Genomic DNA, 22180 nt, shown 5'->3' with positions numbered 1-22180 from the left:
TGGCATGTGGCCTCGAAACATTTTCTCACGGCAGTCGGCCTCCCACGTAGTTCTTTATTCAACTATATATTGATAGACTTTGAGGTGTCTATGGCTTCAGAAAATTCTGTCACCGATTCCCAACCTATTACTTTCTTGTAAAACCTTCAAATATAGGAGTTATGCCTCAATTTCCATAGCGTGGTGAGCCTGTCAGTTCCCGCTGAAATTCTCTGTTAAGGTGGCACGTCTCTCCCCCAGACAACACCCATCTCTCTTTCTTTCTTCCTCCTATATTCTTTCTTTATCGCACACGACCACGCCTTGCCTCGGGAATCCCCTTCTCGATTCCCGCTCTCCATATAGCATCACGCCCTCACAGTTAGCGTCCTGTTGCGCATTCTTTTATCAGCGTTAAATATCCATTCTTATAACCAACAGAATGGTACATTTGCTTCCCCACACACTAAAGAAAAATATGAAAAAATCATATTTTTTTGTATTTTTCTTTGCGTCTGATATTTAACGCTCGCTTGGGTATTTCTTTCATTCAGAGCCATCCTGTGGCATTTTCCGAACTTGTTCCAGTAGCTCCTCACGCTCCTTTCGAATTCTATAGTATGTATCCAACAAAGCCAAGAATTTTCTATTATTTCCCGAGCATTCAGTGCACTCCACTGCAGCCATTTCTAATATTGCGCTGCTCTGCGGCGAAACTTCGTCTACCATTCCTACGTTTAGGGATACTTCATTCGGATTGTGATCAAGGTTTTCACTTTCATCGTCTTGCATCTCCGGTACTTCGTCTGCACCTCCCACGTCTTCTTCCTCTTCTTCTTCTTCTTCGTCCTCTTCTCCCTCCATCTCTTCATTCTCGATGTTGTCCTCTATTGGCATTTGTCCTCTGGGAATATAAATTTTAATATTGGCTGCATTGAATACCTTCTCAGTCCTACCGTCCAAGCTTCGTACCCTGTATGCATTGTTATCGTAACACTGAATTATACGATAAGGTCCCACATATAGTTCGGCAAACTTGTGATAAAATCTAGCTGACGGTTGACTGGGAGCAGGGCGACGAATGAGCACTAATTCATTCACTCGCAATGGGCGGTGGAAACGCCTCTTTCTGGTTCGCCTCAATCTACGTTCCGCCTGCGCCCTCAGCTGTTCGGCCGCCCTCCTCACACACATCTCTTGTGACATTCTTGTGTCGGTGGGGCACGGTATAACACTTTGCCACGGGCGACAAGGGAAGATGTTGTGATGCAAAACTGAAGGAATTTGTGCCGTGGATTCGTGTCGTGTCGAATTGATGGACTCGGTTATGAGAGGTATCACACTTAACCATTTATAATGTTCTCGCGGACAGTAGATACGACAGTACTTAGCAATCTCTCGCATTATTCTTTCACTTGGGTTTGCTTCAGGATGCCGTATGCTGGATAGCACGTGTTTGATTCCCAGGCGTTCCAATTCTCTTTTAAAAATCTCAGAAGTGAACTGCGCACCGTGGTCCGATAACAAACTCTCAGGTTTCCCCATGGAAGGAATTATCTTGTTTTTCAACTGATTTAGCGCCGTCCGGGTATTCGCCTTCCGTACTGGACATAGTGTTACGTACTTACTGAAAACATCCATGCATACTAATATGTATTTCAAGCCTCTACTCGCTGCAGGAATTGGCCCATACCAATCTATTGCGAAAAGTTTTCTTGGCTCCGTAGGGAGTAACGGTTTCGGTCTTTGCTTTAATAGGTAGGGGTTTGGTTTCACCCGCTGGCATATATCGCAGGTCTTAAGTAGCTGCTGAACTGTAGTTCTCAACTTAGGCCAAACGAAGGTCTCTTGTAGCGTCGCAGTAACCTTATCTATACCGGCATGTCCTGTGGCATGATGTGTAAGCCAAATTAATCCTGTCTGTAAATTGGAAGGTACCACTATCCGTAGCCGGGTGTGCTCTTCGTCCACAAATTTGTGCAACATGCCATTAAGGAAATGGTAGGATGCAGCCTTCTTCTCTGCCTCAATGTATTCTGGGGTTCCTTGTTGCAGTTCTTTCTTAAAATACTTCACCATGAGACTAGTGGCAGGGTCTTCTAATTGCTCATGCCCTATGTTTCGCAGCTGGTCTAAGACTTCCTGATCTTCCTGTCCCAGTGTTGTCAAGTTTATTGAGACTTCTGCCGGATTCGGATTACGGCTCAACGCATCTGCCAGTACATTCATTTTCCCCGGGCAGTGCTCAAAGGTTAAGTCAAATTGCTGGACATAAAGCGCCCATCTAGTAACGCGCCCACTCGCTAACTTTGTTTTTAATACAAAAGTAAGAGCCTTATGGTCTGTTCGGATTATGACAGGAAAACCATAAATATATTTCCTCCAATAATTTAGAGCAGTGACTATTGACAACATCTCTAGCTCTGTCGTGGTGTACTTTCTTTCATGAGACCGTAATTTTCGGCTCATGAAGGAGAGATATGTTATTGAGTTTTCTTTCTCGGGGGTTTCTTGATATAGTACAGCACCTATTCCCACTTCTGATGCATCTGTCTGTATTACGAATTTGCGAGTGTAATCGGGATATCCTAGCTTCACAGACTTTGCCAGCAGTCGTTTAGTATTCTGAAATGCTTGTTCATGTATCTTATCCCATTTCCAACGATTATTTACTTTCAATAGGTCTTGTAGTGGAGCGACCGTTTCCGTGTAACCTGGACAATGATTCGCGAAAAAGAGACATATACCCAAGAACTGTCTAATATGCTTCACACGAGTAGGTGTGGGAAAATTCTGTATCGCGGCTATCTTCGTGGGGTTAGGCCTTACACCTGTTCCATCCACTACATGGCCCAAAAATAAAACACTTCTCTGACAGAAATGAGACTTCTCGAAGTTTATCTTAAAGTTGCTCTTATTGAGGTCTTCCAATAGCATGTCTATCTTCTTTAAGTGCTCATCCAGGGTCTTTGAACCTATTATTAAATCATCCACATATTTGAGAGTAAACGCCTTTACTTCCGGGCTTAGGTTCGCTTCCAGAGCACGGATAAGAGCGGAATTTGAGGTTTTTAACCCGAATGGGAGACAATTAAAGCGATACGTCTGGTTATCGAACATGAAGCCCGTCAGCATGCTTGTTGCAGGGTCTAAGACAATATGGAAGAACGACGAGGTCAAATCGAACGTACTAAAGTACTCCATATCACCGAATTTTGTCAATAAGTCCTTTATGGCCGGGGCACACTCATATTCGGGCACTAAGCGGCCATTTAATATACGCGCATCCAAACACAGGCGTATCGAACCGTTGGCCTTAGGAACCGTACAGATGGGGTTCAGGAACGGCGTGGCCGCCTTTGATATTATGCCGTTTCTCTCCATGTCCTCTATTATAACTTTGACTTGGGAAAAGAATTTTTCCGGTATGGGATATGGTTTCTGCTTATATGGTTCCCAATTTGTTACGTTCAAACGGTATTGAAAGTTAGGAATTCTTCCTGGCTTCGAACCAAAAACTGTCGCATGCCGCTCCAAGATATCTTGTAATCTCTTCTTGTCTTCCTCCCCAATTTTAGCTTCCGCGATTTTCTGTGGCTTTATCGCCTCGAAATTTTCTCTCTCTGTTTCGTCCTCTAAGTGGGCTACCATAATCTCACATTTCTGAAAAATCCCTTTATAATCCTCGCATTCGAACGCTGGCCTGTCCTCATATTCACTCATGTTCCCGTCCTCTGCTGCAGTTAGCCAGATTCTTTCCTCCTGGTGATAATCCTCATTCTGATTCATCTTAACTTCTTCGGGTATCGGACTTAAGTGTAATCTAATAACATTGTTACCCATGTCAATATTTGCCTGATGTTCACGAAGAAAATCTGCTCCTAATATCAGGTTATACTCCATTTTCATGAGCACTACACACGGGTGAGATATGACTGATCTGCCTATTTCAATGTCCACTAAGACTTGTTCCTTGCATACAGTTGTCTTATCTGGTACGATCCCTCTGACTTTCAGCTTAGCGATAGGAATGGAAGGAACTCGTGTTCTAGTCTTTATTTCTGACAGCAATGCTTGAGAAATAACACTGATTGATGCGCCTGTGTCTACGAGGATACGTGTCTTTAAACCATGTATACGTGCATATATTATTGGTAATTCTTTAACTGTCTTGACGTCAATTTTAATGTGGTCGTCTAATAAGTCCTCAGGTTTTATTACCCAACTGTCTACTGTCACCGTCATCCATCCTTCTTCACTATTCTCTCCTTCATGGTTTAGGCTATCTCCATTTGTGGACCTTGTAGTTTTTTTTAGCTCCCGCGCTCCCCCTGCTATATTCAGGCGCGTGAGGGTTCAAGTTACACCCTCGGTTTTCGTTAATGTGTTGTTGCATTTCCAGACTCTGGGCACCGCACTGTATCGGACTCGCCTGCTGAATGGCATTCCTCCATTTCTCTGAATTGTTACGTTCCTGCTCTAGCTTGTTCACATACTGCCTATGTTCTCTCTCACGTTCCGACTCACAAGGTCTGTAATCATTTCTGTGCTGTTGATAGTCCCGCCTTCGATTCTGGTTCCAGTCAGAGTAAGGTTTTCTCGCCACGTTCCTTCCCTCGTACCGTGGACGATATTGTCTCTCTGGCAGTCCAGGGTTATGACCTGCTGGCGAAACGTCTCTCCTTTCTTTGTAATTTCTATATCTTTGCTGATTATTCCTATACCAGGGTCTTCCATTCGATCCCCTTTGCTGCCGGTTTTGTCCTTCCTCTCTCATCCATCTTGATGTCTGGGTACCCGAGTCCTGAATTTCTTGCCGGCTATTTCTTCCGTGTGTGTGTTCTTCAGGCATCACCTCCAGCGTATTTATCGCTTCAGTATGCCGAATACGAGGCTGATTCTGTACCGAAGTTTGATCTAATTGCCTTAAAATCGTTTCAGCCTCACTGGCTGTATCGACGTTGGCGGCGATCAAGATTCTTTGCACCTCGACCGGTAGCTGTTTCATGATGGTTGTAATAACTTCTTTCTCTGGAGGTGGGTGGTCTAGTTCCCGCATTTTAATTAGCTGTGAAATAAAAAAATCATTAAAGCGCGTGGGCAGCGTGCTGGCATATCGTCTAGCGTATAGCTCCAGTCTTAAATTCTGTTGGACCGAGAGGCTCCAGTATCTCCTGAGAAAGGCTTCCTTAAAGTCCTCATAAGACTGGAAGGTGTTCTTGAAAGCAGTCATCCACTGAGATACAGTCCCTCCTAAAAACCTCTCTACTGTTCTAAGTCTTTTCTCTTTAGGTATCCGACAATCTTCCATATACTCTTCAATCTCCCTGAGAAATGAACGGGGAGTGCATTCGCCATTAGCTAAGAACTTCTTAGGTTTGTCCTCGTTTGATCTCACTATATTATACACGGGAATGATATTGCCATTCTCCGGCATTGAACTCGGTCTCATTGGCTTCTGTATATTCAAGGATTCGTTAACCGCCGCTGGCTCACTTAGGGGATTGCCCTCTACCTTAATCTCTACCGGCACCTTTATTTCGTTTGATGACATCAGCGCCCCTTCTCCTTTTCCTCCTTGATACTCATAAGAATTTTTCTGTTCTAGTTGCTGCTTCATTTGTCCTACTTGAAGTTCTAACCCTGACATTCGGGCAATCACTTTCGTCTCGGTTTGTTCTACTCGATCTTCAAGACTAATCATTTTTGCCTTCGTCTTTTCTTCAATTCGTTCCATCCTGTCAGCTACCTTCTCATTTACTGCTCCTATCCTAGAATCCATCTTCTTTTCCAACAATACCAGGCCAGAGCTAGTTTCATCTATCTCCCTCTTTATTTCATCTATGTCCACAGTGTATGCTTTTAACTTCTTCTCTACCAGAACTTCATTATTAAGGGTCCTTTCCTCTAGCGTCCCCACTACTTTTTTCAATGTAGCAATTTGTTCCCCTGTTACGTTTTCCATGTTTGACACCTGCCTCCTCAATTCCTCTGTGGTTTCCAGGCAGCAAATGCGCACGCTTTCTATTTTCTCATCTAATTCCCCAAGCCGCGTCTGCGTCTGCTGATTGTCCGCCATCAACCTATCTAATTTAGCATTCGTGTGCTCTTCTAAAGCCGTTAATTGTTCTTTCGTACGGGCTTCTAGTCCTATTAACTGCTCCTCAGTTTTATTTATCTGTTTTTCACTTACGTCAGTAACCTGTGATTTTACGGCAGCTATCTGAGTCTCTAACTCGACCTTTTGCTCCTCCCTGACTTCAGCGATCTGCGCTTTGACTTGTCCTAACTCCTCCATCAATAACTCCCGAAAACTTTCAAATGTCAGCGACATTTCTATTACAATGAGAATACGCCAACCCTTCCGGAGAGAAATCTGAGGTCTTTCTCCGCACGACACCATGACTCCAAGTTTCATTAAATTTCTATCCATCAACTTATGCTCTGTCACTATACATATGAACCACAAAATTGACAAATTTTGACCAAATGCAAATAATATGTTGTTTACTTTGACCGAAATAAAGGTGTAATCGGATAAAAATGGTTTATCTGAAAGAAAATCATCCTCACAAAGATCAATAAAACCTATCATTATTTTTGACAACAATCTCCTGTACCTATATTCGCCATTATTACATATGCGCTAAGATTCGGACAGATTCAATGCCAAACTCTAGCTTCTCTGTCCTGGTTCCTCACTTACCAAAGAAAACTCATAATTAATGATCTACTCATTCAGCCACGTTTTGTATCCTAACTTGGATATTCGTAGCGTCAGCATCTTATACACCCATCACACACAACTAAAGCAAATTAGTACATTATCGGCGATATTGTTAACCTCCCTCATGATACTCTCGCCACACGCCTTTGGGGGCCATTTTATATGTACCCTATAGGGCACATTAATACTGCAGGATGATACCTACCTGTTCTTCTGTTCTTGCATACGGGCACCAGCTCAGCTACCATCGGCAGAGAAGGGTCGATAATTTGGGTTCATATGACGAGAGGATCATGGGGAACTCAATACTACATTAAACTACGAAATGAGGAACACAAACGCACCTACTGACGTTTTGAGCACAAGTTGTGTATTCTTAACTCAACATTTCTTTTCCTTTATATTACAATTTATTGCACCAATCGTGCTAAAATGGATGCCCAACAGGCTCATATCATGAATAAGATAAACATCAAACAAAGAAAATTATTCGCTATCTGGTTGGTTTGTCGTGTGGAGACTATATAAGTGAACTCAAGAAACAAATGTGCTCTTATACGGAACAGCCACGCTGTACCTGCACATGAAGTATATGATGCTAGGGTGAGAACTTGTCATGCAGAAATAACGCCACTAAAAGATCCCCACATATATTTGGGAAAATGCCCACACAAGATAATAAGTTTAAACCTACGACTACAGACATAATCTTTCTAATCTCGCATGAAATATCACTCCTTTGTGGATATGAACCAAGGTCCATTCAAACAAACATTATATTTACAAAATTTACGTCTTAAACAAGTTTTCTTAGTGCCTCATTTCCATCTACCGCCCTACCATTATAAACAAAGTTAAATAAAGTATGAGAGAAAGAGGGGATGAATGAATGTACCCTCGCACATGCTTGTCTCGCCTGCGGGAAGGAATTCCAGCCCTCGTCTTGTATTTTAAAAATGGCTGCGAGCCTCCCCACTGTGCAGGCAAGGTAAACGACCTCCAAGGCCTGGGCCGTGAAGCACCCTCACACAAACAAAACAAAAACATAACCCAGTTTCAAACATGCAGAGCTCTACTCTACCTTAACCTTGTCTCAACACATGACGAGAATCGCCACAAATAATGAGTGAGGAAATCAACATACGTGTCTGCACTATCCAACGTCCGTGACAGACCGCCCTGGGTCTCGATTCGACCACCTGGAGTATTACACATGTTATACATATCCATCTCGCCGTCCGCCTAATGCGACGTGTTCCAGTTAACCCTCAAGTCATGGGTTCAAGCCCTAACTTGACATAGTACAAAGGGTCGCAAATATCTGTGACATCGCCTACGGGTTATACCCATTACCCTCACATTCAATCCAACGCCATATAAACATGGAGTAAACAATTAAACCCAGGCCGCATACGTGCTCTACATTGTGCAGACGTATTCCCCTCCCAGCATAAGGGTACTCTATCATGATTAACCTATAAATACAAGCAGATATCGACAGATGCCGGGCACTAAGAAACATTGATCTAAGCTCGTGCCTAAGCTTCCCTACGACTACTATCATATGCTACCTTAATCCTTGCTTACCTATAGACAATAAAGAATACAATTGTGTATACCTAACCTAAATTATATAAAGGAAATATCTTAATAAATGGCCTAATGGGCCGTAATCCTACTCCTTACTATTTTTACAAATTAATCACCGTATTTCTGCATAACAACCCCCCAACCCTACACATATATATTAATTATTGTTCACTTATCTATCATCTTGGAGACCTCTTTCTTCCTCCGTCAGGGTTAAGCAATGCCTGCTCAGCCCATCATGGTAGCGATGTGGTCCTGGGTCGATCCTCTGCGTCCAGTCTCCATGGGTTGCTCGTTCATGAAGCCGTCTTCTTGAGGGATGACTCGTTCATGAGGCCTTCTTCTTGAGGTTGTGGTCGGCAGGTCTCGTATCACACGTCTCTCGAAACACAGCACGAGTCTTCACTGGAATGAAATGCCTAATTTATTAACAGCACAGCATTCCCGGTACTTTTCTTTAATTTTCGATGCAAAAATCAGTACTGGCGATCCGCGACGTTAAAGTCATCGTTCCCCTTCAACTACGTAATCGCGCACGAATGTATATAGGCAATCTACTATCTGAAATCAACAACTTAATCAGTCAAACAAATTGTCACTATCTCATGCTTGACTGATTCATACCCATACGTATAGCAGGAATAGCATAAATGACTTTAGTTTATACTTGCACTTCTTCTGCACCTCACACTATATTTGCGTGGTTACCCGTACCTCTTCATGATGAAGTCTACACGTACGGCATCGTCTACAGTCAGTTAATTAGGCACTTGCGACCTCACTTGTAAAGCGTCTAAATACAATCATGCGATTGAATAGTTACTGGAAAGTTTATGAATCACCGATTCACTGAATAAACATTGGCACAACCGTATTAAAGTAATCACCATCTTTGTCATAAACAAAGGTTTCTGGCGCGAGCATCAGCAGAACGCGACACACACGGACAGCGATCTTATCATGGACTGATCACCTCCTTCCACCTTCCTTGCTCTTATAGAATCCAGGAACCCACGCGACTCGCTGGGAAGTCCCGGGAAACAACTTGAGATTGGCATGTGGCCTCGAAACATTTTCTCACGGCAGTCGGCCTCCCACGTAGTTCTTTATTCAACTATATATTGATAGACTTTGAGGTGTCTATGGCTTCAGAAAATTCTGTCACCGATTCCCAACCTATTACTTTCTTGTAAAACCTTCAAATATAGGAGTTATGCCTCAATTTCCATAGCGTGGTGAGCCTGTCAGTTCCCGCTGAAATTCTCTGTTAAGGTGGCACGTCTCTCCCCCAGACAACACCCATCTCTCTTTCTTTCTTCCTCCTATATTCTTTCTTTATCGCACACGACCACGCCTTGCCTCGGGAATCCCCTTCTCGATTCCCGCTCTCCATATAGCATCACGCCCTCACAGTTAGCGTCCTGTTGCGCATTCTTTTATCAGCGTTAAATATCCATTCTTATAACCAACAGAATGGTACAATACATACATACATACATACATACATACATACATACATACATACATACATACATACCGGTACCGATACATAAGAAGAGACACTTACCGTATTTTTCCCGGCCCTGCGGTGGGTAGGGTTTACGAGTGTGCCTCTTACCCGGAGGTCCTGGGTTAAATTCCTGCCAACGTAAGGTATTTTTCGTGGATCTGAGCACTGGTTCGAGATCCATTCAGCCTATTTTAGAGCAATCGAGGAGCTGTATCCCGGTAAGTTATCGTCCCCCGGTCTACAGAACCAAAAATATTGCCCAAGAGGATTCGTCGCGCTGACATCGCGTCAACTTGTAATCTGCAGACCTTCGGGCTGAGCAGAGGTCAAGGCCCATCAGGACTGTATGAGAGGGGAGTGGGGGTAAGGGTACCGCATTTTCCCTCTCGGTGGCCTGAGTGGTTCACATAAACAATAGTCCTGAAAAGACTTTCTTAAATAGAGTGGCCCTCCAGTCCCTTACCATTTTTATGCAACCTGTAGTTTATAGATACCTTAAAAATACCGGTCGCTGTTCCTGTCCAGGATTACGATGATATATTTTGAGTTTACGCTCGAGAATACAACGAACATAAACGTTTACACCAACTGCAGTTTAATGATAGAAAATCTAATGAACGTATAAAGGTTCACAACTGTAACACTTACTTTTAGATGAGAAAGTGCACATCAAGATCATGAATGGAAACGGTATAGACGTCGAACTTCCGACTTTACACTTGACCTCACTGTAGCCAAAGTGGCAAAAACACTCATCTCCATGGATTCGAAACCAGACTGTCCAAAGACGAATTCGAATCCTGGGCAGTTACATTTTTTGTTACTGTTGACTAGATCTTCAATGGATGTGGTATATTCACATATATGCTCGTTTCGAAAGAATGTGTTTTTATTTAGCTGCCACTACAGGAATAAATAAATAAGCTTTGCGTTATGACCTTTATTCAAAGGTTTGGGAGTTAAGACAGCGTCCATACTTAACATTACCTTTGAGTGTCCGACTCGTTGGGTGAATTGTCAGCGTACTGGCCTTCGGTTCACAGGGCCCAGGGTTCGATTCCCGGCCGGGTCGGAGATTTTAACCTCAATTCCAATGGCTCGGGGGCTGGGTGTGTGTGGCGTATTCCAACATTAGATATCATCCTAGGTGGGGCCCTCATATTCACAGGCATGCAGGTCGCCTAATAGGCCGTCTACTAGAAAAAGACATGCACCAGGCCTCTCCAGAGGCCATTCGCGATTATTATTAGTTATTACATATGAGTTATCATTCCAGTGGGACCCACTCTGCCGTCCATGTGTACATTGAAGCAATATCTCTGGAACTTTCAGCACAGAGTAGGAATCGAACCGTCAATCCATTTGTGACCCTCGAAGACGATCCGAGCGTTACCGATTCTGCCACGAAGACAACGCATTCCCAACTGGTAAGAAGTGCAGTACGAAAACATAACCCTTCCACCACAGCATTTAATTTTTATGTCGTATCTCCTGTTTTATAATTTGTAGCAGGGGTTCGTAACCTTTTCTTCTTTCACGGACTCCTCAGAAAATCTGGTGAAATCAATCGACCCCGTCCCTATTTTTTAAAACTAAAACAAACGCATAAACACAATTTTGCAGGCAATTAATACACTTCATTTTAGTGAAAACTGATTGCCCATTATAACATACACAAAATATGAATAAAGTAAACAAATAGGCTATACCCAAAAATTGTTATTCACTCTTATTATTATTATTATTATTATTATTATTATTATTATTATTATTAATATGAAAATAACGGGAATCGAATCCAGCCCTGAAAGAACGGCAGCTAATACTGCTAACCATTACGCTACGGAGGCGGAAATAGAAATAATAATAATAATAATAATAATAATAATAATAATAATAATAATAATAATAATAATAATAATAATAATGGAATGCCTCAGCTACCGTGTGCAGGCGTTTTGATTTGACGCCATTTATACTGCCTGGGTGTCAGTTTCGACGTTCCGTTTTACTCTACCAGATGGCAGAGAAACCAGAACTCTGTTGGGCGACCTGGGGAACCTGAGTTTTGATTATTTTTGTCAGGAAAACATAATATCTCATTAGAGATACTTTACATGTCGATATTGTACTACATGTACAGAAGAAATATTTTTTCGCCCTTCAAAAATTCGACTCCTGCTAGGGTTTTAACCCGAACCGAAATCTTGCCAATACTGAACGCACTACCGCTGGTCCACAGAGGACAGATACCTACTGTTGTATCAATAAAACTCAACAAAGATCCAAAAATAATCATCCTCCCCCAATCAAAGTTTCTGATTACGCCTGTACACTCGGAGTATCCAAAAGTATGTAGATGGAAGAAAAAAATGAATGAATTAGCCATGAGTCACGAGACTGGCTGGTCGTGCTGGAGCAAAGTTCCTAAATAAAACGTGCAGCTCCAGTCTTCTTTATGCCCACAAGCAAAGCGAGACAACGTTTATAGTGAAGGTTAGAGAGAGGCTTCTTAAACCGGCTTCACAAGCAGGGGTACCCAAAAATAACCGGAACACGATAACTGTCACAGTTATGCTTCCATACTTTGCATTTTAATAGACATACATCTTTGAGTTACTTTGCAAGTACGGTACAGGGAACCATTAATTCCTGAAGCAAGATTTCGTCCTAACTCTATGTTGTCGTTTGAGAACAGGGGTTCGGGTTCTAGTTGTGGTGATTTTTGTTTTAAGAGGAAGTACAACTGGGCAACCATCCTGTATATAGCACTAATCAGAGAGAAAAAATGACAGGGATCCGACACTTCGAAAAATAAAGGTATCGGCCAAAAAAGGCAAGGGCCACGAAGGGCGTTAAAATGAAACACTCCCTAGGCCTTACAACCTATCCTCGGGGTCGAAAAAGAACGAGGGAGGTCGGATAGGATAGATGAAAGTGAGGAGCCTGACACAAGTAAGTGGAAATAAAGCCAGGACTCAGATCAGGGCCCTGTGATCGTCAACCCACGCTCCCAAGTTGAGAGCCCCAGGGGCCCCTTTAAGTCGCCTCTTATGGCAGGCAGGGGATACCGTGGGTGTTATTCTACTGCCCCCACCCACAGGGAGATCAGGGTCCAGTACCGAATAGACACACAAGGGTGGATTAATAGAAGATATAGAGCTTTCTTGGAAGATTCGACATTCATTGTCACATCTGCACAGGAGGAGCAACAAGTCAATCTTCCCAGTGACTTGCACGGGATGTCAAGGCGGTTTTACAAGTTGCTTTACGTTGCACCGACACAGATAGGTCATACATACATACATACATACATACATACATACATTATCATTACAGACTGTTATGCCTTTCAGCATTCAGTCTGCAAGCCTCTGTGAATTTACTAAACGTCGCCACAATCCTCGATTTGCAACTAGTGTTGTGGCCTCATTTAGTTCTATACCTCTTATCTTTAAATCGTTAGAGACCGAGTCTAACCATCGTCGTCTTGGTCTACCTCTACTTCTCTTACCCTCCATAACAAAGTCCATTATTCTACTAGGTAACCTATCCTCCTCCATTCACCTCACATGACCCCACTACCGAAGCCGGTTTATGCGCACAGCTTCATCCATCGAGTTCATTCCTAAATTAGCCTTTATCTCCTCATTCCGAGCACCCTCCAGCCATTGTTCCCACCTGTTTGTACCAGCAATCGTTCTTGCTACTTTCATGTCTGTAACTTCTAACTTATGAATAAGATATCATGAGTCCATCCAGCTTTCGCTCCCGTAAAGCAAAGTTGGTCTGAAAACAGACCGATGTAAAGATATCGTCTGTGAGCTGACTTCCTTCTTACGGAATACTGTTGATCGCAACTGCGAGCTCACTGCATTAGCTTTACAACACCTTGATTCAATTTCACTTACTATATTACCATCCTGGGAGAACACACAACCTAAATACTTGAAATTATCGACCTGTTCTAGCTTTGTATCACCAATCTGACATTCAATTCTGTTGAATTTCAGTTTAGTCTTTGAGAGGCTAATTTTCATACCATACTCACTGCACCTCTTTTCATGTTCCAAGATATTAGACTGCAGGCTTTCGGCACAATCTGCCACAAAGACCAAGTCGTCAGCATAGGCCAGACTCCTTACTACATTTCCACCTAACTGAATCCCTCCCTGCTATTTTATATCTTTCAGCAGATGACAGATAGTTCTTATGACGAACATGGGATGGGAAAGGGCTAGGAGTGGGAAGAGAGCAGCCGTGGCTTAATTAATGCTCAGCCCCAGCATTTACCTGTGTGCAAATGGGAAACCACGAAAACAATCCTCAGGGCTGCCATCAGTGGGGTTCGAACCCACCGCACGGCCAACTTACTCGGTATTATTTGAATTATTTCTTACATATTGGTACCTGTTGTAAATTAACAAAGCTGTATTTTTTAAATTGTAAATATGATTCAATAGAAGGTACGCTACGGGTATCGCTTTTTGTTTAGATCGTCGGTTATGAAAAATTTTCCAAATGATTGCTGATAAAAAGTAATCGTCACTTTTCTCACATAAAGTTAAATAAAGTGAACAATGAAGTCTAAAATATAGTTGAATCAAATTACTAAAGAGCATGTAAAATACAGGTATGGGTACCTTAAAATGTTTTGAACATGGTATGAGTTATAGTTTTAAAATTAATGTACATTTAATAATAATGAATCGTTAATAAAATAATAATAATAATAATAATAATAATAATAATAATAATAATAATAATAATAATAATAATAATAATAATAATAATAATAATAATAATAATAATAATAATAATAATAATTGTTCCTCTATTCTCAAAATAGTAGGTTCAATCCCGGCTGAGGTAGCCTGGGCCTACTGTATGTGGCATTTGAGGTTGTTTAAATATGAAAACTCAGGTCACTCGTTTCCAGAATGTTAAAGAACTCCAGGGGACAAAACCGGCACCTCAGCGCCTCTTAAAATCAATGTCATTTGAAGAGATGATAAACAAACTTCTTCATTATTATTATTATTATTATTATTATTATTATTATTATTATTATTATTACTATAATTCATAAAAATACATATTAGGTAGCACAATACATTTGAACATCAGCCATGGTTGCTACTATTCTTCCTCTTATAACACCGGTAATTTATTGTGAAACAGATGAATTTGAATACCACCATTGCCCAATTCAGCTTATTAATCCATTCTGAAGAAAATGCTTTGATGATGCTTATCTCATAACCCATCCACCTCTTGTTCACATTAGTTTAATATTTTGTTATACCAGTTGTTATACTGCCTTGGCAGTAGCCAAACCATCTTCCTCAGTTTCATCTCAAATGGGATCTTTGGACCCCCAAGATGGCAGTAAAGTAATGATCTCTTTGTCATCTCATAGGTAATGATGAATTTGGTGAATCAAGTGAAAAAAATTGTAATTAAAATATCAAAGTATTTTTCTCACAGTTAAAGAAGAATTACAATCGCTGTACATTATTCCTCAATTGGAGAACATTTACTGTTTATATAAGCAGAAGCTTACATTAAATAGTAAATTACTTCTCAAAGGCAAATAAGCTCTCTCTCTATTAGCCCTTTGAAAGTGTTAGACATGAAGTTTTGTATTTTGTGTTTCAGATGTGGAGGGACAACTTGAGGTGCTAGTGGTGCGCTCAGTAGACCTTTGCCTGTCAGAGAATGGACTACATCATCATACTTCACAGTTTGATCTCATGGAAAGAGAGAAGGATCCTAGGCTGATAGTGCGTCGAGGACAGGACTTTAAGATCAGCATTACACTCAGCAGGGCATATAATGCTGAGAAGGATGCAATTTCCTTTATCTTCACTGTAGTAGGTGAGTGAAATACATGCCAACATACAGTAGTGTCGACCGTAGTCTTGAGTCATTTTAATCTACTTCAAATAGTTTGTAGGAGGTAATTTTTGTTGGGAAACACTGGAGATCAGTCTCTTATGATCATTGTTACCGTTTTTGGTGGTAGTTATGCATGAAAGAAGGTGCTGGGTGGTGAAGGGGTCTCAAGCTACTAAAGTGAAATTAATTTTAAAATTTAACAAGGTTATATTTTCTTTTCAAAATTAGGTAACAACAAATTGAACAGGTACTTAGTAGCCAAAATACGATTGTCAATTACATTTACATAGGTACCCCATTTGGGGCTTCAAAAGGTCAGAAACATAATTCTTGAGCCATGAGCCCAACCTTACAATGAACACCATACAACAAAGGGGCCGAAAACCCCCAAACATGCCAGAAACACCGGCTTCCAATTACATCCAAAAGCCTCCTTGAGGCAGAAACACAATTTTCAAAAGGGCAACTTCCCCTTAAAATACAAGCCTATCATAGGCCATTCCGAACTCCACCTTTAAGCCGTCCTCCAAGGACATATACACAGGAGCAAAATACCCAATCTACTGAGGTCTGTTAAATGACAAGAAAGTTAATACATGACCTCTAAAATCACAATTTGAGAGGAGGCGAACTTGCACTCCTAATACACTTTGTCTTTAAGACCTACTTTGGCTCTAAGGCCACTGATGCAAGGGCTAATCCCATACTACCGAGGTGACTTAAGAAACTGCTAACTTACATTACTGAAGAATAGGTTGCGAAAAATAAGTTCACCTCAAACAATGTGAGTGGGAGCTCGAGAGGGTTAACACTCTCTATCCCAATATGTCGCTTTACAAGAGAATAGAAGAAAAGAGAAGTTACATTTTAGGAAAAGGTTACCTAGGGGAACGCTTAGAACCTGCCCCGAAAGTTAAACTGCTGAGCTGGCAAAGAAAAAAAATTATTAATCGGCCATTACCTTATTGTTGACCGCTGCCGAGGAAAGAGGCGCTTCCCGCCTCCTGCTATGTACTTAATACACTGAAAGATGGAACAGAAGTGGCCCGGAGAGCCTAAAATCAGCAGTTTAAATACTCTCGCAGAAAGTTCTAGGCGTTAGGGGAAAGAAAACACCCTCCCACAAAGATTTTATTGGGTAGGACCCCGCAACAAATTCAAGTTGGGGAAAGATACACCAGATTGGTCAGAAATTAATTGAAGAAATTCGTGATTGGATACATTCAAAACAAGGGGAAGAAAGGGGTAAATATTGCCAACTTAAACAATGACAGAAAGAAATTTAACAAAGAACAAACTCCTGAAACTAAATTTTCTCCAACAAAATAGTTCTTTGACTCCGCACTAGGGTGCACTATTGTTGATCTTCAGTAGTGTCCTCTAGAAGAGAAAGTTCACACTTCTTAATACAAGCAAGACAAAAGTAGGTCGAAAATGACACAGTTCACAAACTCAAAATTTCCAGGTAGTGACATCTTCTGAGAAATTTGGAAATTAAGACCGTAGATAAAGTTCAGACTTCCTCCAGAAGAGGAGTTTCAACTGGCGCAACTTTTAAATAAACGGTGTGGAGGTGTACCGCCCGGTACAGACCTCCCCCCCCAAAAGTTCCTCCACGGGGTAACACAGAAGAACATAAACTTCTGTTTGAAAATAAGTTCCAAGTTATGATGTTGATATTAAGATAACTTGCAGCAGTATTTGAGAAATTTTCTTAATTCGGTTCCAAAATTTTGTTGTTGGAGGTGAAGTGAAGTCTTTAGGTTTATAGAAGTTGAATTTCTGAAGATAAGCTTTTACTACTTAAAAGTGAAGGAAAAATTTGCAATGTCCATCAGATATTGCTGTTGAATTCCCAAATGTAGTTATCTCTTATAGTAACTGTCCATGTAGTTGATGTTGATGAAGTTGGATGGCCGGACCGGCCGTTGCAGCTTGCGTCCAAAAGGAGGCCGCTCGGACCCCTTAAGTACCCTGAGATACCGCTCGCCCGCACTATGAGGGGAGCAGAGTGTTGAAACACGCCGCGCCCGCGGTGAACATATACAGGCTGCGGGCCACTAGCAGGACGTGCGCCGCACATCAGCCTTGGCCGGGAGGAGCGCTCCGGCTCGCCGTGCACATGTCGTCCTCGCTGGAGAGGAGGGGGCCCATCCCCCTCCCCAGTTGCTGCACGGCGCTGCGCGGCTGCGGGGGCACTGAAACATTAAGGCTAGGCGGCAGAATTGTGTTGGACCATCGTCTTTTTGAAGGCACAGGCATTATGGAGAGGTTGAGGGGCCAGCGGCGTGTAGATATCCGTGGCATTTAATCTTATTAAGCCACAGTGTAAGGTGGAGCAGGAGACGGGAGCGTGGTAATGGCCGTGGCAAGAACAGGATGGCAGTTTAACGGATCGGGGCGGGTTTTACAAAAGGCTTACATCTAAAACCAAAATATTATAGAAGGGGCAGAATGCCATAAAAGTGAAACTCAAAAAATATAACCTTCATATCCTTTCAAAATAATATGAAGCAAGTTAACACAAAATTACACCGGTTTCACCTGGGACAGGTGAACCCTAAATATCCTCTCGGTGGCTGGATTACTTAACAATAAGGTAACCGGCGTAAGAAAATCGAGAATGATACAAGGCCCATGAAATCTGGGGGCAAGCTTGCCCGCGGGAACAAAATTTTTGACCATAACCTGGTCACCTACCTTCAAAGGGGTGGGTCTCCGTCCACGATCATACCTTTCCCTAACCTTTTCATGAGACACTTTAAGATTGGCTTTAGCCTTCTTCCAAAGATCTTTAATGCTGTCCGGATCTATTATCTCGGGTAGAATGTCATTCAGAGACCAGAGGTTAGAGAGCGGCGAGTTGGGAACAAACTTGAACATTAAAGAAGCAGGAGTGAACTTGTGAGATTCATGAACCGCTGAATTCAAAGCAAAAGCTATCCAATGCAGGGACGTGTCCCACCTGGAAGGATCTTCATGATGATAGGCAATGAGTGCGGACCTGAGATTACGGTTAACCCGTTCAGCCAGAGATGGTTGAGGGTAATAAGCAGAAGTAGTTACATGAGAGATGGATAAGTCAAAACAGAATTTACGAAATAAATTAGATGTAAAAGCCTTAGCATTATCAGAAACTATGTATTGACAAGGACCAAAAGAAGCAAAGATAGTATTAAGATAAGAAATGGTGGACTGAGCGGTAGCCAGCTTAGTCGGAAATAACCAGGAAAATCTAGTAAAACCATCTACACATACAAAGATGAACTTGTTGGCATTCCCCTTTGACTGGGGGAAGCGTCCCACATAATCAATATACAGACGTTCCATGGGGCGCGACGCTTGATGAGAAGACAAAAGACCTACCTTAGTGGACATGGTCGGTTTACTAAGCAAACAGGATTTACATGCCTTTACTAATTCACGGATTTCACCGTCCATACCCTTCCAGATGAACATATCACGAATCTTTTCACGAGTTTTAAAGATACCAAGATGCCCTCCTAATGGGGTCTCATGATAATACTTGAAGATCATAGGTACAAGAACCGCTGGAACAACAACTTTCATCATCTTATCATGCCTCGAAGGGCAACATAGAACTCCATTCCTCAGAACATAAGGGACAACATGTTCCCCAGAAGAAAGGGTTTCCATTATCGGAGCCAGCGTCGGATCTTCACGTTGGTATTTCTCGATATCCCTAAACAGCATGGGAACATCTGTTAGGATGGCATTCACCTCAGATAGCATGGACTCGGGAGGTGATGGACTGTCGACCTGTTCATGGTTCTCAACGTCGCCTGAAAACATACGGCTGAGTCCATCAGCGACAACATTTTCGGTACCTCGGATATGCCTGACATTGAATTGGAAGGCAGAAATACGGATGGCCCAACGGGCTATACGACCAGTACGACGCGGCCTACCTAAGACCCAGCTTAATGCTTGATTATCTGTCTCCAGGTCGAATTTGACATGTTCCAGATAGAGACGGAACTTTTCTAAGGCAAATAAGACTGCCAACCCTTCGAGCTCATAGATGGAATACTTGGCTTCTTGAGCCGATAGAGTCCTAGATGCATAGGCGATGGGTCGCCTCCCTAGTTCAGTCTCTTGAAGAAGGACTGCCGCTACCGCCGACGACGACGCGTCCGTTTGGACGATGAATTTCTTCGAGAAATCAGGCATAGCAAGTACAGGGGCATTACAGAGAGCTAATTTAAGGTCTTCAAAAGCGGCTTGTTGAGATGGTCCCCACTCGAATTTGATGCCTTTCCTACGAAGAAGGTTTAAGGGCGCCGCTCTATTAGCAAAGTTAGGAATGAACTTTCTGAAGAAATTCACCATATCAATGAACCTGGCGATACCTTTAATGTCCTTGGGAGGTTTAAAATCACGGATGGCCTGTGTTCTAGAATGATCGACTGCTACACCATCAGGTGACACAATATGCCCTAGGAATGACATAGAGGGCTTAGCAAAAGCGACCTTGGACAACTTGACAGTTAACCCAGCCTTACGAAGGCGATTCAGAACTTCTCGCAGATGATCTAGATGTTCTTCGAAGGTCTCCGAAAACACGACGACATCATCCAAGTAGTGATATAAGTACTCGAATTTGATGTCGGAGAAGACCCTATCTAGTAGCCTAGTGAGCACAGCTGCCCCCGTGGGGAGCCCGAAAGGCACGCGGTTGTATTCGTATAAATTCCAGTCCGTGGCAAACGCTGTAAGGTGTTTAGACTCTTCGGCAAGGGGAATTTGATTATAGGCCTGATTCAAGTCCAAGATAGTAAAGAACTTGGCCTTACGAAACCATGAAAAGCAAGAATGAAGGTCGGGAAGGGGCACAGATTGTAACACCACCTTCCGATTGAGAGCCCTGTAGTCAATTACAGGCCTGAAGCCCCCTTGGGGTTTCGGGACTAGAAAAATAGGCGAAGAATACGCTGACTTAGAGGGCCTAATAATACCATCCTTCAACATCTGATCGATGATTTCTTTCAGAGCCTTCATTTTAGGTGGGGATAGCCTATACGGTGGAAAACGGACAGGAATCGAATCCGTGACCTCAATTTTGTATTCGATCAGGTCAGTAACGCCAAGAGTATCAGAGAATACCTCGGGAAACGACTGACACAGTTTGCGAATACTATCAGCCTGCTCCTCAGGTAGATGTCTAAGGTCTAACAACATCTCATCCTGGGTAGGCGAAATAGAAGAACATGACACAGAATTACACTTTAATAGTGGAATTTTACAACTAGAAGCAAATTTGAATGTGCACGACCTAGACTGGAGATCGAGCACAAGACCAGTGTGAGAAATAAAGTCAGCTCCCAATATAATGGGGCAAGACAATTGCTTGGCCACAAACAATTTAATTTTCCATGTAAATTTAAAAATACGAATTTTGACCAGTAAGGAACCTAGAATTTCTAATGGAGATGTATTAGCAGAAACACATTTCACAGGAGAAGAGTCATAGACAGGTAGGTTACAAACAGACTTCAATTTCGAGTACCATTCAGCCGAAATAATGGAACAAACACTGCCTGAATCTAATAGAGCTGTTATAGGTTCGTTATTTACCTCAATCTTAAGGAAAGGAACAGGTGCAGGGGTATCCGCCGCAATCTTAAGACACTCTTTGGGGCATTCAAAGGACAGATTAGCAGATTGAACGTTCCCAGAATTTTCGATCTGCTTACCAGGGGCTGAGCCTCGGGAAGATGAATTAGTTGACTCAGCCGAAGCCACTAGTCACTTTTGATTGTTGTTGGAAGTTACCCCAGAAGTTGAGCAGGAGGGGGTGCTATTCGAATTGGGACAATGCTTGGCGATATGTGAGAAAGCCCCACATTTAAAACAGCCTTGTGATGAACCAGCTCCATTATTTGCCCTACTAGACTTGATCAGAGGACACTTATTGCGCAGATGGTCAGGCGCCCCGCACGCATAACATTTACGGGGATTGACTGGTCGGCGAGGTGGAGGCCGAGTGTTACTAAAGGAAGGCGGGGGTTCTTTCGCGACACGCAAAGAATCGGCGTATCTAACTCCTTCCGCCGAGACGGCCAACGCTTCAAGTTCCGAGAAGGTTTGCGGGCACGCCGCGAAACACAAATATGACCTATAGGGGGGTGAAATTCCCTCTACAATAGCCTGCACAATCTGATCTTCAGGAAAATGAAGGGCAAACACCCTAGTATAAAACTTAATGTCCTGTATGAAATCAGCCAAGTTTTCATCCAAGCGCTGTACACGATAATAGTACTTCTGAATCAGAGATGACCTCGCGCGGGCAGGAATGAAATTTGCAAGCAAGTGTGCGTGAAAATCTTCAATAGATGACTGTTCAGCAATAGCTCTTACTATTTTATCTGAGAGAACACCAATAGCATAAGGATAGATTATTTGTAAAATTTGACAAGGGGAAAGAGAAAACACAAGGGCGTGATCCTGAAATTCAA

The 22180-nt window shown here is 42.4% G+C and overlaps 1 protein-coding gene across 1 annotated transcript in view; it reads left to right on the top strand.

Annotated features, from left to right (window-relative positions):
• The window catches only part of Tg (Transglutaminase), a 209076-nt gene that overhangs the window by 147384 nt on the left and 39512 nt on the right, over positions 1-22180 (top strand). Inside the window, exon 2 of the mRNA XM_067151446.2 lies at positions 15465-15683. Coding sequence (XP_067007547.1) covers positions 15465-15683 — 219 coding nt within the window. The remainder of the gene's footprint in view (positions 1-15464; positions 15684-22180) is intronic.

This window comes from Anabrus simplex, chromosome 7 (genome assembly GCF_040414725.1).
Source record: "Anabrus simplex isolate iqAnaSimp1 chromosome 7, ASM4041472v1, whole genome shotgun sequence".
Taxonomy (NCBI): Eukaryota; Metazoa; Arthropoda; class Insecta; order Orthoptera; family Tettigoniidae; genus Anabrus; species Anabrus simplex.
The sequence above is the reverse complement of the archived record's forward strand: the minus strand, read 5'-3'. Positions and strand labels throughout refer to the sequence as shown.